This window comes from Anastrepha obliqua, chromosome 4, assembly GCF_027943255.1.
Source record: "Anastrepha obliqua isolate idAnaObli1 chromosome 4, idAnaObli1_1.0, whole genome shotgun sequence".
Lineage (NCBI taxonomy): Eukaryota > Metazoa > Arthropoda > Insecta > Diptera > Tephritidae > Anastrepha > Anastrepha obliqua.
The window spans coordinates 76,720,812-76,738,824 of record NC_072895.1 but is presented as its reverse complement, the minus strand read 5'-3'; the positions used below and the strand labels follow the sequence as shown (position 1 = coordinate 76,738,824).

At 37.9% G+C, this 18,013-nt stretch overlaps 1 protein-coding gene across 1 annotated transcript in view; it reads right to left on the bottom strand.

Annotated features, from left to right (window-relative positions):
• The window catches only part of LOC129245896 (zinc finger protein 423 homolog), a 110,312-nt gene that overhangs the window by 10,010 nt on the left and 82,289 nt on the right, over positions 1-18,013 (bottom strand). The window contains exon 2 of the mRNA XM_054884332.1: positions 6,047-6,543. Coding sequence (XP_054740307.1) covers positions 6,047-6,541 — 495 coding nt within the window. The 5' untranslated portion in view covers positions 6,542-6,543. The remainder of the gene's footprint in view (positions 1-6,046; positions 6,544-18,013) is intronic.

Genomic DNA, 18,013 nt, shown 5'->3' with positions numbered 1-18,013 from the left:
TCATGAAGATAAAGCCCAAGGCTCTAAATAGAACTCAAGAAAGTGGAGATGGAAGACAATACAAAAAGAAAAAAATAATAGACATAATATTTTCTCAATTGCTTTTAAAAATTCGTGTGAAGTTTCCTCGTGTTACAACATTCAGCAGGCCATTGACAAAGCTCGAGAGGCAGAAATATTGCTAAAATAAAGATGTTAAGGAATCCACTGAATCAACGATCAAAATGGCTGTACTTTGTTCTTACTGCGGAAGGAATAATCATTCTTCTGAAAACTGTTTTATGAAAATAGAAGCCAAGAAGAAAATTAAAGAAACTTCGTTTAACTGATGTGGTCGCGGCATACCAGGATATTATAGATAAAACTGTCCGAATTGCAATACGAAATGCCCTTTAAATAGCCCAGAACAACTTCATTTGAACACTGTTAAAACCATCGTTATCGGTAGGAATATGCCAACCTACGACAAGCATGGTTTGAAAGGTGCAACGTATTTTGATGATGCCGCTAGGACTAGTGTTGCGAGTTGTCAACTATATGAAAAACTTAAGGAGAAACATATTAAACTTCAGGAAGATATGGTAGAAATTAAACAAGCAAGAGTGGCTCGACAGCAAATTGTAGATATTTTGATTGGCAAACGCTAAGAACAATCGCACCCATTAAACAAACTGCATCGCCTGGTATGTGTTGGTATTACAGGGGCTATGAAAACATGTCCCACGGATGCATTGGGTGTGCTCCTGAACATACCACCGCTTCCAATTCTAATTGAAAGGGAAGCTCGCTCGAGTGCCTTAAGACTGAAAGGTATATCTGAACTTAAAAGTGGGGATATGAAAGGACATTTAAAGATCTTAGAAGACTTCCTACATAGTCCCATTCTTCATAGGGATGATATACTATCACCCAAACCAATACTCTTCAGGAACTTCCAAGTTATAATCAATGAACGAACAGACTGGAGAACTAACTCTATCACTTTCAAACCTGGCTCCCAGCTATGGTTTACTGATGGGTCCAAATTGGAAAATCGTAGAACAGGGGCAGGAATCAATGGGCCCAAATTCAAAAAATCGATTCCAATGGGATCCTACCCAACAATATTCCAGGCAGAAATACATGCCATTGAAATATGTGTGAGAGAATGCCTTAGAAGGAGAATGAGAGGTACTCACATCTACATACTTTCAGATAGCCAAGCGGCTCTAAAAGCCCTTCTATCAACAACTATCACCTCTAAATTGGTAAATGATTGCTTAAACCTCCTAAACACGTTAGGAAACCTCAACATAGTAACACTACAACAACTTACTGGTCCTGAGCCTTTCTGTGGACTGACAAAAGGCCACATTAATGAATTCCTTAGGAAATGGGAAGAAAGAAAACTTGCCGCACATTGGCTAAACTGTGCCGGTCAGCGTCAAGCCAAACTATTCCTAAGTCCCAACAAAGGAATATCTGACAAACTTCTCTTACTAAACAGAGTAGATCTGCGTCTTTTAACCGGATACCTTACAGGTCACTGCAGCCTGAGGTACCATCTAAATAATATTGGTCTATCCGAGACCAATGTCTGCCGCTTTTGCGAAATGGACATAGAAAGCTCAAAACATGTGCTTTGTGAATGTCCTGCGTTGGGCAGACAAAGACTTCACCACCTTGGTGGTATCGTAGTATCTCCATGCAATCTTTGGAACAACAAACCCAAAACTGTGCTAAAATTTCTAAAAAGCCTAAAACTTTAGGGTTACAAAATAGGTCTTTCACAATAGATCAGCTCTGGTCGCAGTGCGTAATGGCCTTCTAATAATAATAATAATAATCGCACCCATTTCATTTCAGACATATCGCATTTCACCAGCTATGAAAAATAAACTAAAAGCCGAACACATATCCAATACCGGTGCAAAAGCGACTTATTTTATATCCACCACAGACACTTTCCAATTTTTCATCTATTAATTTTGCTCTGGGTTCCCACATATCCTCTTCTTCTTCTTTCATAGCGTTACAACGCGGGGTGCGTCAAAGCTTCCACCAAAAGGCTGCTCCAAAGCGGTCTATCCTGAGCTGTTGCCTCGTAGTTACGTATTCCCAGCTTCTTAAGATCGTGTTCCACTGCGTCTATCCAACGGTTCCTCGGTCTGCCTTTGGCCTTCCCGCCCATTAGCTTTCCTGTCAAGGCTTTCTTGACGGTACAGTCAACAGGCATACAGATCACATGACCTAGCCATCTTATGCGCTGCGCTTTAACAAAACGCACAGCTGTCTCGTTCTGAGTTAGATCGTTCAGTTCAGAGTTCAATCGGATTCTATAGGTACCATCATCCACTTTTACTGGGCCAAAGATCTTTCTTAACATTTTTCTTTCCATGCGAGCAATCTGAGCACAATCATCAACCTTAAGAGTCCATACCTCACAACCATACGTTAGGATTGGTCGAATAAGAGTCTTGTACATAGTGAACTTTGTAGCTTTAGACAAAAGTCGGGGCTTGAACAAGTTAAGGTGGGCGTAATACGCTTTGTTGCCGGCGTTGATGCGATCCCTGACGGCGGAAGTTAAATCACCGCTACATGCGAACATAACTCCTAGTTACTTAAAATGCTGCACTGCTTCAAAAGTATAGGGGCCCATATAGAAATTTGGCATCTGTGCAGGCCGCCTCGATTTCAATAGATATTTGGTTTTGCCCTCGTTTACAAAAAGGCCAATATCGTTCGCGATTTTGTTAATTTTTAAGAAAATTTACTTTGAGTCATTCCTATTTCTTGAGAGAATAGCGATGTCATCTGCATAAGCACATATTTGGGTTGTTTTAGTTATCAAGGTACCAGTGCAGCATCAAATTGAATATGACTGTTGATAAGGCATCACCATGTTTTACACCTGTTTCAATAGGGAACGACTATGTGAGCTTCCCTTGAATGATCACTTTTGCTTGTGTATTTGTGAGCGTTGCGCCAACGAGCCTTATTAGTTTGGCAGGTATTCCAAGAATAAGCAATATGTGCTGGATCCTATCTCTTTTAATACTGTCGAAGGCTTGTTTGAGATCAATGAACAGACAGTGATCATCTAGCCCGTATTCATAGAGTTTTTCAAACATTTGGCTAAGAACAAAACATTGGTCGGTTGTAGACTTGCCTCTACGAAATCCGCATTGGTAGTCTTCAATTATTCTTTCAGAATATTTGTGGATTCGTTCATAGACAACATTTGTAAAGAGCTTGTAGGCCGTGTTAAGCAGTGAGATACCACGATAATAATCGCATACTCTCTTATCACCTTTTTTGTGTACTGGGAAGATTATGCATCCTAGCCAATCAAATGCTATGGATTCCTTTTCCCATACGTCTATTATTAAATGGTGGAGGCACTTATGTAACTCCTCACCACCTTCTTTCAGGAGTTCAGCCGCTATAGAGTCTTCGCCGCTTGCCTTTCCATTTCGAAGCTTTTTAAGGGCCACGATAATTTCGTCATCGAAGGGATGATGTTTTCAGCTGTAGCTATAGACCCCCAAGGTGAATGCTCTTCTTGATGCTTATTATTTAGAAGATTGTTAAAATGTTGTCAACATCTTTCTAAGATTTCTTGGTCAGTTTGTAATATATCACCATTTTTAGATGAGCAAATAGTTATTCTAGGCTGAAATAATGTCGTTTGGTTTTTAATTTTCCGATAAAACTGAGCCACGTTACACTTTGCATTTAATTCTATTTCCTTAATTTTATTTTTGATGGATCCTTTTTTCTTTTTATTTATAACTTTTCTAGCTGCCGATCTTTTTGAAACATATTCCGCTCGCGCTCTGCGGGTGCCGCTCGTTATAAAGTTGCGCCAGCTTTCATTTTTGGCGCTAATAAGCTCTTTACATTCATCATCAAACCATTCTTTTTTGGATTGTTTCGGTAAGTAGCCAAGCACCTCCTTGGCCGAGCTAGATATGTTCTTTGCTACCGCTTTCCATTCCCCTACAGCATGATTTGGACTAAGTTCATCCAATTGCGCACTCAACGTAGATTGGAAGCTGATTTTAATTTCTTTATCTGAATAAAGCTTTTCTAACTCATATTTTTCTCTCTTGAAGTTATTTTTAGACGCAACAACTGCCAAACGCTGCCTTAATCTAATTTTTATCAAATAATGGTCAGAGTCGCAGCAAGCTCCTCGGAGTGAACGAACGTCAAGTACTGAGGTAGCATGCCTCCTGTCTACCAGCACATGATCTATCTGGTTAGCTTTTCGGCTTCCATGGATTTTTCACGTTTGTTTGTGGATGCGCCTGTGTTGGAAAGAAGTACTGCTGATCCATAAGTTATTTTCAGTTGCAAAGCTTAGTAAGTATTGGACATTATCACTAGTAGAATTGTGTAGAGAGTGCATCCCAGAGACCTCTTTCACAAACTCTTCCTAGCCAATTTTAGCGTTAAAGTCGCCCAGTAATATTAACATACTGGAGCCAGCAATTTTATTGCACTCTTTAGAAAGCAAATCGTAAAAGGCACCTTTTTCTTCATTTTTTGCAGCTTCAGTTTGAGCGTATATTGAAATTATTGTCACCGCTTGGAATTGCCTTTCAATTTAAGGATACATAGTCTATCAGTTACGGGCTGAAAGAAAATCAGACTCTTTCTTATTTTCTTGCTGACATAAAAACCAACTCCGTTTGCTCTGTTTTTTTTTTTTGCTTCCGCTAAAAAACAACGAATAGTCTCGCTTTGGTATTTCTCCGAAATTTTTCCATCGAATTTCTTGCAAAGCTACCACATCAAAACTGTATCGCATTATTTAGTCAGGAATTTCTGCCATTTTTCCAGGTTGCAACATAGTGCGTACATTCCATGAACCGAATTTTACATTGTTGTCCTTTAAACGTTGCGTGGGTCGTCTATAGATGGGGTTGTACCTTATCCGAGGCTTTTGTGAAGGTGTCATGACTTATTGTTTATTACATGAAATGGGGGTGTCAGCCCTAAGTCCACGTGCCTTTCAGCAAGTTTGCGGCAGGAATTTTTACCTACGCAGGGCGACACCATTTGCTCAGCGCTAGGGTGCTAGGGTTATCCCACATATCCTAATGCTCGTATATTTAGATGACATTATAATATCTTCAAAGGAGTTTGACCTTACCATGCGGGATTTGCGTCAAACTCTTTCAAAATTAAAAAATTACGGGTTCCATTTGAATAGGCCAGAGGGATTTTCTGCCGAGCAGAAATAAAGTACCTTTCGACAACGAAAGTGTTAAAGTCGACAGTGAAAAAAGCTAAAGCAATCGCAGTTCGCAATCGAAGATATGTCTTTGTGAGTCCATTTACGAGGAAGGAGAGACCATCGTTACTCTACTTGGCCACTCAAAGGCTTTTGCAGGGTAATTGTGAGACATTCTTGTTGCTTTTATTTTGCCGAACGTAGAAAAAAATATGGATTGTAAATGCCGAAAATATGTGGAAGAATGTCGAAATTCGACTCCTAAATTCGACAATAAATTATTTTTCTTAATTTTCAGGAAAAGTTTAATGATGTTTGGCAAGCTTCAATTTACTGACATTAGGGAGGTAGGAACTGCGATAACTGGTGGGTTAGTACACAAAAATATCCATATAACATACTCTAAGGTCCGACAATGAATGCCGAAGATATGGCGAAAAATGTAAAAAGGCGACCAAACAAATTTTTTTTCGAAATTACTTTACAAAAATACTTTGAACTCAGAATGCACGGCGAAATTTTTTTTCGGTACGATCTAAGTATAAGCATATATAATATAATATGAGTATATTTATATAAAATATAGAGGCTTAGTCTAAATTTATCTTAATAATATTGAAAAAAGCAAATATATTTGTTTTGTTTTTTAATTTCTTTGTATGTATACAATATTTATTGCTCTTAATAATAAAAAATTACCTAACAATCCCACATTCTCCCAATTAAAGTGTTTTTAACAATAACAATTATTTAATTAAGTTAATAATAATAATTAAATAATTAAATATTCTAATTTTAACCACCATTCTCCCTTTCTTGACTCACCTGTTCGTGCTTTTTTAAATAACCAAGCCGCGGAAATGATTTATCACAGAACTGACACTGATAAGACCCATCAGCACCGCTACCGTTAATGCCATCACCTGTCAACTTATCAAACTTTGCAGCAACTCTTTCGATTTTCCGCACTTTTGTAACGATTTTCGAGCTGTGATACTCTCCATGGTGGTAAAGGTGCTGACGATGAATGCGAGTCTGTCGTTTGTGTTGCAATTCCAAGTTGGCACCGTCTTCTTCTAGCTTCGTAGATTCGAGTATATTTGTTGAGTTTTTCACTGACGTTTTGACATCTCCATTACCCTCCACTTCACTTTCGTCAATATTCCCAACTTTGCTACCATTTGGCTGCGGGCAATATTGCGTCCTTTGTACATGCGGGTTGTGTGACGTTGTTTGTTCTTGGTGTTGTAAAGAGTTTGGCGTTAAGGTGCCATCTGATATAGAAGGTGAGTAATTTGAGGAGGTGTGCGTTGAGTACATATCTATAAATATAAAAAGATTTCTTAAAATATTCAAAAAGGACCTAAACGAAACTCACTGCCAAATAATTCAAAATAAATATAGAGTGCTAGTAAGTTTAGTCAAATTTATTACTAAAAACTCTTTACTCGCTCTAACATTGGCTAACTGACCAATTTTATTTTGCTCAGAAATTTCAATCAATTCACTTGTAGGAATGAATGATGGTTCCAAACTCACAGATGCGAACTAGATCTGAAGCAACGGATTCTCACAGAGGTCTCGTTAAATACAAAGAAAAAAAAAAAACATATTCATGTAATTTCAATTCTAAAGCAGAGTTGAATTAAAATAATAAGTTTGTTTTACTCTTTGAAAGGTTCAATTACAGCTTCTAAGGCTTTGCTAACTTATTTTTTTTCATTGTAAACCATGTGTCTTTGCAAAATTCTGGTGGTTAATAACTTTGATCGCAGTAACATCTTGACCTAAAGTGTGTAAGTTTTCCGCTCTGCCGTTGAATTACAAATTTCTCTATATACAAATCGTAATATGAAGGGACGAATTCCTAAATTCATTACAGTGTTTCACTTAACTATCTTAGAATATTTTTATTGCATTTGCGGGTGCATTGCATCGTATGAGGAAATTTTGAACTTTAAACGATTTAATAAAACAAGGCGCATTTCTTTATTATAGGCGCCTCTGCTCACTTAACGGAAAATTTGCATGTGAAAGCAACAATCGCTAGGGAGTGCCAGTATGCCCTATAAAGCTGGTATAACTCACTATTTTCACAAATATAATTTTTGGCGGCTCTATTCCAGCGCTGCCAAGATATGTTTATTTATACCAGTTGCTTTAGAAATTCGCCCATTGCTAACGCTCGGCGAAGCGAAGAGCGCACCCTCTATATAAAAGCGCAAATCCTTTATTCTGTTCTTTCAAATTTGACAATTATCAGAAAATCAGAGTCCATCACAATATTCCTGATTTGGATCGGTTGGGCGTGCTTAGAGTTGGGTTTCGGGAATTTCCCGACGGGAATTCTCGAGAAATTCTCAATATTTTTCCATCCCGAATCTCGAGAATTGAAATTTTTAGCATTTCGGGAAATCCCGAATCTCGAGAATGTTTCAAGATTTCTCGAGAAATCCATTTTTTTTTAATTTTTGTTGTCAAATATTAAGAGAAAAAACAATTCTTTCAAAAGTAAAAGAATACACATACATATGATTAATACCTGGAAACACCAAACTGTAACGGCCATTATGTTACAAAGAATCGCACACTACATACTGTTTCGCAGAATCACATACAATTCACACCATAGTTTCAATTGCTATGCGAAAAGCCACAACAGTATAACTGTTCCATTTGTTTGTTTGTTTGTTTTTTTTTTGTTTTAGGGTGACTACAGAGTAAATGCTAGATGCGTTGCTATGCTATGTCGAGGGAAAGCACTGTAACATCAAGCTAATGAAGTTTAGTTTTATGTGTTTCTTATATGTAGCAGCAGTTAAGCAATTAGAAATGCTTTGAAAATTTCATTTTGTGGTACCTGATTAAGTATAAATTATACACCGTATAATAAAATATTTTGTGGTCCAAATATTACTTCTTTTTAAGTTTTGAATCGACGTATCGTTGTCTGTGAGTACCGGTAAGTTACTTCCTTTAAAAAACAAAATTTAAAACAAATTTTGAATTTTTAGCATTAAAAATCATGAGTTCAGAATACGAATACGACCAAGTGTGGCAGCTTTTCAAGCGATTTGACGACGAAGCAACATGTTTGAAATGCAATAAAATCATTAAATGCAAGTCATCGTCAACATCTGGACTTCACCGTCAAATGAGAGGATACGCAACATGAAGCGAAGGGAACATGAGGCTCTAAAAGAACAGCCACCAGCCAAGAAGACCCGAACTCTTCACAACTTTTTCAACACTTCTTCCTCGCCTGAATCGCTTGAACAAATTGTTGCAAAATTGGCTGCAAAAGATGGAATTCCAATAAACGCGATAACAAAAAGTGAGTTCATTCGTAATAGTATCAGCCGCTTAGGATTTCATCTTCCAAAGTGTCACAAAGCTGTTCTGGGTTTGGTTATGAAGTACTGCACGAAAATAAAAAGCGATTTGAAGATCAAAATTGAAAATTTTAAATCTGCACAGCGTAAGTTAATCGTACGAAACCGACGTTACATGAACATCCATATATATTATGACGATGGACAATCTGACAACCTTGGCCTGGTTCGCATTCAGGAATCATGTCCCGCTGAAAAAGTATATGAGCTCGTAAATGCAAAGCTTTAAGACTTCAATATAAAACTACAGTCCGACATCGTGGCTATTACAAGTGATGGTGCCAGTGTCATGATCAAATTTGGGAGACTATCACCAGCGCATCAACAGATTTGCTACAATCACGGCATACATTTGGAGGTAATGTACCAGAAACGAAAAGTCGCAAACAGGATATACGATAGTGACGTAAGCGATGGAGACGATTCGGATGATAGAGGCTCCGATGAAAATGAAAACAATGCAGCCAGTACTTCATTTTCCGACATTAATGCGGAAAACACTTCCGATGACGAGGACGACAATATCGTATTTGTTGCTGACAAGACGGTCACTATAAAGTCTGCATTTGAAATCGTAAAAAAGGTTCGCAAGATAGTTTTGAAATTCAAGAACTCGCCTGTACGGAATGCCATCTTGCACGATTATGTTAAAGAGGTCGAGAAGAAAGAGCTTTTCTTGCTGTTGAAACTATGCTGGCCAGATACATTTGCATCAGCACGCATGTTCGTAAGGCGCTCGACACTCTTAATTTAAATTTTATGGCCACTACTGACGCAGAAGAAAAGTATTTCGAGGATATCATAAATGCTCTTAAACCTATACGTGTTGCTGTAGAAGCACTTAGTCGCCAAAATGTGAACTTACTTGCTGCGGATTATATTCTCAAATTTTTGTTCACAAAATTGGAGAATCAGCACACCGAATTGGGCAATGAATTCTTATCCAGCCTAAAAAAAAACTTAACAGCTCGTAGATCTAGCCGTTTGTTATCGGCCTTTAAATATTTACACGATCCAGTTAACAGCTCTAGTGACAAATCTGAATTTTTCCACACCTGTTCTAAAACAGAATTGATAAAAGAAGCCGAAAGCTAGTTGGTTCGTCTATTTTCTACGAGCATTCAAGAAGACCAAGCAGTGTCTAGTTCTGACGATGATGACGTATTTGCAACCAACAACGTCGATGAAGAAGATATGGCGAAACAGCTTGAAAAATACGTTCAGCAATGCTCAAAACCGAAAGCAGACATTGCGCAACATGCGGCGAACCAGATGTTTTCGTCGCTTAGAAACGAGCTAAAACTATATGAAAAAACTGGAGAGAAAACACAAAATGTTGAAAGACTGATCGGGGCTTTTAACACTGTTAAGCCAACATCGACTCAAAATGAGAGGAATTTTTCTACAGCGGGTAATTTTGTGTCCAAAAAGCGTACGCGATTGTCAGACGAAGCCATTGACAGTCTGTGTTTTTTAAAACACCATTTTGGGAAATAATGTTTACAATCACTTTTTTCCCCTATTTTAATATGTATAATCTTGAATTATTTTTGTTTTGAATTTTTTTGTAATTATTTTTGTTTCACTTTTTTGTTTGCAATAATTGAAATAGTAATATTTTCAAATATTTTTTTATGTAATTTATACTTTAATAAAAATAAATAAAAATAATATTTTATGAAATTCATTGCTCTTACACTGGTTTTAGATTTTTTTTTTTAATTTTTTGGAATTTTTCCCGAATTTTCGAGAATTCTCGAGAAATCTCAAAAATTATTTTCGGGAAATCCCGCATCTCGAGAATTGAAATTTTCGTTATTTCGGGAAATCCCGATTCTCGAGATTGGGATTTTCTCGGGAAATACCCAACTCTAGGCGTGCTTGCCTTAAAATGTCTTCACTGAAACGCTCTCTATGAGTTTCCAATCGTTCTCGAGAATTCGAAAGCAATTGTTAAAATAATGGCAATCCAATTTTGTATTTTCTTGGAATGACACATTGGGCATACCTCGGCCAGCGTTGTGTTATTACTACTTTGGAACAATAGTACTAATTATACTCTCTGATAAATCTATATCATTTTCCGAATGTACAGCGAGATGTTTCTCGGTGGACTAGAATTTCCAGCGTATATCCCCCAATTTTCATTGCTACAAGAGTTTCATTGACCAACTTAGATGGATATCGATTTGTACACGTACGTCACATGATTCATCATAAGATTCAGGACACCAGAAGGCTTATTATCCCCATTTTTTAAATTGTTCCCATTATCAAAATTAAAATGGATCTTCAACGTGATTCGGAAGCTCAGCTGAATTTGGCAGGGCAAGGATATTTGCCATTCAATTCAGTATATCCAGTGTCGCATTTCTCCAAAAGTATAGTTCTTTATGGTGGCATCTATTGAGCTTAATAGCATTTGCTTGAAAACTTGAGCGAGGTTCAAGCACTCGATTCCACAAAATATCTATATCGTATGGTAAACGTATATTCTTGAAATTTAGATTTAATCAATAAAATCTACTTGTTGGAATTTGGTCTAGGTCGCAGATGACAGGACTTTCTTCTTCTTAATTGGCGCGATAACCGCTTAGGCGATTTTGGCCGAGTGTAACAAAGCGCGCCAATTGTTTGCTAACCGGCGCCAATTGGACACACCAAGTGAAGCCAAGTCCTTCTCCACCTGATCTTTTCAACGCAGAAGAGGCCTTCCTCTTCCTCTGCTACCACCAGCTGGTACCGCATCGAATACTTTCAAAGCCTCGAATACTTTCCTCAGATCAGCATGTCCACACCTTGTAAATGGTTCAAGTGGATGAAGTTGGACGAAATTCTCTTTGAGAGCTGTTACGCACCTCCAAGATGGACAATTGAAAACTTTACTTCGATGATGGCGGTACTAGAGCTAGAATTTAGGGGTAAGCGACCTATTCTAAATGCGGTTGCCTTCAACGCATGGTCCAGAGGTTGGGACAGCACGTATACAAACGCAAGTGGGAAAATTGTAGAAGAAACAGTAGCAGCAATGGACCTCGTATTGATCAACACTCCGGGGGTATATACGTTTGATTGCACTAGAGGGCGCTCTATAATTGACCTAGCATTTGCTGATCGTACCACAGCGAATCGCACAAAATGGAAATTGGACGAGTCAATTTATACTCAAAGCGACCACCTGACCATTGTAATGGACGTACGCACTGTAATGCCGAGGACTGCATCTAAGACAGTCAAGAAAAGATGGAAGCAAAAAGATTTTAACGCAGAGGCTTCTAGACAAAATATGGAAGACACCTACATCTCCCGCAAATCAGCAGAGGAGATGACAGAAGAAATAGCCGTGCGATTAGAAAGAGCTTGCGTTGCAACAATGCCAAGATCTAGATACCGGGGAAACCGAAAGCCTGCATATGGGTGGACAGATGAAATAGCTAAACTACGTAAGGACAGTAACTCTGCTAGAAGAAAAGCTCAAAGAGCGCGAGGTCGTACAAACTATGATGAACTTCAGGAGGAATATAAATGCCGAAAATAGTGGCTTAAAAACGCAAAAATCGGTGCTTTAAGGAGCTGCGAGAGCAAGCCGACAACGATCCTTGGGTAGTTATGAGCAAAATTAAAGGGCCAAGAGCGCCACAGCCTGTTCGGTGCTAATGAAAAAAATAGTTTCAGTACTCTTTCCCCTACAGGAAGCAGGAAGCAATGGTTCCACAAGTTACAGAAGAAGAAGTTCTTAGGACCTTAACGAGGATAAAGGATAGCAAAGCCCCCGGACCTGACGGGATTCCCAATATAGAGTTAAAAGAAGCAATACGGTAACTCCAGAAATGTTTTCAGACCTAAACACGGCATGCCTTACCGAAGGAAAGTTCCCAGCGAGATGGAAAATACAACGTCGGGTTCTCCTGGTTAAACCGGGTAAACAACCCAATCTACATGCAACTGATTTTATTAAAGTATCTTAAGCCTGCTGGACACAGTGGGAAAGGTACTGGAACGCATTATCTGCGAACGACTTCAAGAGCATCTGGAAGGTTCTGCAGGTCTCTCAGACAACCAATTCGGCTTCCGGAAAGCTAGATTTACGGTGGATGCAATAAGAGCGGTGGTGGAAATAGCACTCAGGGCTATAAGTGCGGGAAGATCGCCAAGAAAGTTCTGTGCTGTGATCACCCTAGATGTTAGAAATGCTTTTAACTCGGCAAACTGACCTTTGTCCGCATTATCAGCAGTTATCTAAGTGACCGCATTCTGCGATATGAAACTGAAAGGTCTCCGCTGGTGTACCAAAAGGATCAATGCTGGGACCAACTTTGTGGAACATCACGTACGATGCAGTCCTGAAGGTGAAGCTTCCGCCAAACGCCGATGATATTGCCCTGGTGGTAGTTGATAAGAAACTTAAAGGAAAAGTGCAGCGATGGCTTAACGAGGCTAAGTTAGATTTAGCCGGTCACAAAACCGAAGCAGTTCTAATAAGTGCTGGAGGGCGAAAGTCGTTTGAACTGAACATAGATAGACACCGTATTATCTCGAAAAAGGCGATCAAATATCTTGGGGTCTGGATCGACACAAGTTTTTGTTTCAGGCAGCATTTAATAAATGTAAGTTCTGTCAATGGTGCCCTGACGCGACTGCTCCCCAATATAGGAGGGCCCTAGGGTAATCGCAGACGACTACTGTCATTGTTTGCTGGCTCTATAATTCTTTATGCAGCACCTATCTGGGCGGGGACGAAAAAGTCTAATCTACGGGAAGTCACCCAGACATACAGGCAAGACACCCTGCGTGTAGCTTGTGCATATAGAACGGTGTCTGATGATGCAATCTGCGTAATAGCTAGAAAGATACCTCTAAACCTCTTGGCAGATGAAATGTTTCCTGCACCGTTTTAAGCTGACAGACAGCCCTTTCAGTCCAAACTGCCCGAATACTGACGAAAACGCTGAACACGTCATATTTTATTGCGACCGTTTTAGAGAGGAACGAGCTATCCTGGGGCAAGCCCTGGGGCATCAACCGACCTCCAGCACCTTCATACGAGATATGTGCGCAACCTGCATATTGATTTGGAACGCAAAGCGTTTCAGCAACAGAGGAGGTGGACAGTTTCTTACGAACCGACCACAAGCACAGACGTTTGAGTGAAACACTCAATACAGTATCGTACAGAAGACAAGACGGTAGTGAGTTAAGATAACATTACTGGAAGTTTTCCGATGTCCCCTTCACTTTGGAACCACCTATAAGCACAGTGGGAGTAATTGGGACTATCGACGGTATATAGCTTTCATATGCCTATAGGAGAGAAACCTGGACGCAGGTACCTGCTGTGTCTTCGGACATAAACGCGGCTCTACCCAGAGGTTATGCTTTTGAGGTCCCAGGGCAGAATTAGCCGAGGTGGAGGATTGTTATAGTATTAGTGGGAGCGTGCCCCACATACCATTGGTGTGACGGCAACTTTGAGATGTTTATGACATTTTGATTTCAATCTCCTTTATAAAACAAAAAAAAAAAAAAAAAACCCTACACGAGCAGTGCTCGCGCTTTACATCTACAATTACAAACATCTACAATTACAAGTAAGTTGTAGTGATATATTTGTTAAGACTTGTTAACATTTATTAAGACTTGTTTACAGGTTTTTGTTTTCTGCCCGAATAAGTGCAGCGTTCCGACATGTACACGAGCAAGTGCACCCACTTTCTGCATGTTTCCGCTGCGGCTCATTACCGCGACGCGTTGCATTGATCAACGTAAATTTACAAACAATCGCAATTACTACAGGGTGGGCCATATAGCGTTTGCTTTTTGAACCACCTATTTTTTTGAGAATGGTAACACAAATGACATGTCAAATGTGTTCATAATTTACTGAAAGGTTTGACAATTACGAAATGGGACACTATACGCTTGAATAAAATTGGGAAATATTGAAAACCTATTTTCAAAGCGGTGAGTTTTCTTCTTCTTCCGCGGTTACAGTAAATGGCGAGTTTTTGTTTCCAAAAATTGAAGAGGATGACATGGACGACATTTGGTTTCAACAGGACGGTGCAATTTGTCACACTGCCAAAGTTACACTCGAACTTTTGGCTACCGTTTTTGAAAACCGAAAAATCAGCCGAAATTCCGATACCAATTGGCCGCCTCAGAGCTGTGATTTAAGCCCGTTGGACTATTTTTTGTGGGGAGCCAATAAGGACAAATGCTATGCGAACCATCCAGAGACGATTGATGCTTTAAAACACGAAATCGAAGTTGCCATTCATGAAATTGGAGCCCAAACAATCAAAAATGTGCCAAAAAATTGGGTTGATCGAATGGCCTACTGTAAAGCCAGTCGTGGCAGTCATTTGAACGATATTATTTTTTATTCATAAATGACAATGTTCAATCTTCAAAATAAAAAAAAAAGTTTGAAAAAATATTGATTAGTGTTTTTTTTATAGCCGATTCAAAAAGCAAATTTTACATGGCCCACCCTATTGGATTAAATTATCAATATGTGAAATTTTTCGATTTATTAGTTTTAGACCGTATAAATACGTTTGCTTAACTGTTACCAATATTATATATATACTATTTGTATGTATATATAATTGGCGCGTACACCCTGTTTGGGTGTTTGGCCGAGCTCCTCCTCCTATTTGTGGTGTGCGTCTTAATGTTGTTCCAAGTATGTTAGGATAGACAAAATTTACACTATAAACTAGTAAATTTGTAATTTTGTTGCAAAGAAAGGCATTTCAACTTTTCTAACTCCAAATGTTTTATTATGGTTAGAAATCGACTGAACTTCTGCTTCCGCAATGTCTTTACGGTAACATACGGGTATGTAACATACATTTATTGTTATGTACGAAATACGAAATTATATTTTCTATTTTATCTCATTCCTGTCGTTTAAGTATATCCTGAGCTTTGGTGTATTAAGTGACTTATAGTATTATAGAATTTTATGGTTAATTTAACCCATTATATTCCTTTGTTACGACTATTTTTTGTTCTTTCTCATAAAATAGACACAAATCTATTGCGAAATTAGATTCTCAAGATGAACTACACAACAACTCAAAATCAACTATACAACAACGAGGAGCATATTCCCATAACATGACAGCCAAATCTGTATCAAATTCAAGGGTTTGCCAATTTACGCTCTTTCCTGCCTCGCAAAACAAGTTTTAGAAAACTGTTTGTTTTTGTAATATCCATTACTATTTCTATATTAACCCCCCGTAGCCGAAGTCGGATGTAAAATATTAAACCGATATTATGAATTTCATAAATGAATTATGTGTGCCGTTCTCTTTTAAGAAATTTCCTACAAATTTGCTGTAAGCCGTAAAAGGTATACTCGACAATCCTGATATAAGCTTATTTTTATAACCCGCCATGTTTTTTTATTATAATGAAAATACTCCTCGCTCACTTATCACGACAACTATCAGGAGTTTTGTCGACTTTTGGCTCATACCAAATCTAAATAGAAACTTTGTGAACTTATAGCAGTTCACTCACATCCGGAAGCAATCCAGTTAATTGCAAATTTGTTATATAACTACAAACTAACTTAAAACATGTACATATATAGTATATAATAATATCGTGCTTTTTATGTTCTTTGATATGTATCAAAAAAGTTTTAAATAAATACTAAATTTGCATTAAGAGAAAACGATAATTTTTCTGTTGTTTCGTTTTAACCAATATGTTTAATTTTTATTACAGTATAATTAACTACTTCATGCACTTTTTCACGCCCTTAGCAACGAAGGGGAAAACATTTTTCCCTCTTTCACATCCTTCGTAAGTGGGACCTTAAAATAAGGGACTGTCAAAACGCCCTTGCCATTACATACCTAACCTTCTAATTGAATCATGATCTACATACCTACATTACAATAAAAAATGTCAACGAAAAACAGAAATTGTGTGCCTTTCCTCTTAAAAATTGAAAGCAGGTAAGTATTTTATTTAAAATACTTCATTTCATACGTAAGCGAAGCCGCGAGTACTATCTAGTGATATCCAGTGGCTCACAACCAAAACCTGTTAATGAGGTTATGGGAACATATAATAGGCCTCTTCTATACGTCACTTCTCTGCTCGACTAACTTGACGAAAAATTTGCATGCGAAAGCAACTAAAAAGTTATCTAGTAAGATTCGCCGCAAGCGAGTATAGTTATACTTCATTAAGGTACTTGACCACCTTATAAGTTTCAAAAAATTAAATTTTTTTTTTTACATTTTTTCAATCCTTATACTTTTAAAAATCATCACCTGAAACTGTTTTTTTAAATTCGAATTCTAACAAAGTGAAATCAGTGAAAATGTGCAGGCGCATCCTGCACTCATTACTTGCTGACTCAGCGGAAAGAAAATAGCAAGTTTTAACTTTAAACGCGTTTTTCCAGAAATTACTTTTTTTCGAATGGCGGACACTTTATCTCCGAAACTGCTTAGCCGATTTTAATGATTTTGGTCTTGTTTTATTTGTTAAGATGTTTTGTATGCCAATTTACCACATTTTGCAAAAAAAAAGTTAATAAAGTATTGCTTTTTAAGCATAACATTGTGAAAAACAGGGGTGTCTTCTTAACTTTTTTTCAAACATCCGCCATTTTTTTTTTTTTTTTTGTCAGTTTGTGGTAAATTCTCACGCAAGGAACCTTCCTTTTGAAAATTTTGTTTCTCTCTTTTGTTTTAGAATTACCATTTCTAAGATTAACTGTCCGCCGCAAGACATGATTTTCTTCAGGCCTCGACTTTGGCGCCTCCTGGATATATGTTAAAAAAAGAAATTTTAATAAATCAATTTTTTTTTGTATTATATAAGCTCTAAATGAAAATTAAAAAAAAAATTTATTTTAATATATTATACAGAACATGAAAAAAAAATTATTGAATATGTTGTACTTTTTAGCTTTCCAAGGTGGTCAAGTACCTTAAACACTATGTTACAAACACATGTATGTAACAATGTTTATTGAAGGTATTTAACAATGTTTGTTGAATTATAATGTTTATTGAAGGTATTTAACAATGTTTATTGAATTATGATGTTTATTGAAGGTATTTAACAATGTTTCTCGAATTATAATGTAGACCACGTTACTTCACGACTTTTCTCTACTTCTGCGACTTAACGACTTCTCTCTACTTCGGCGACTTAACGACTTCTGATCCCAACGACGAACAGTGATGCCACCTCTTTACACTCGGTCATCCTGATCATCATCTGACCCGGATGATAAAAGTTGTGCGTCTTCTATGTATTTCCACAGCTTCATGTTGTCTGCACTTGTAGATGTTTGTCCTGGTCCCTCGAAATCTGCTGCCTTTTCGACCTTGTATCTGCCATTCTGTTTAACTTCTATAATTTTATA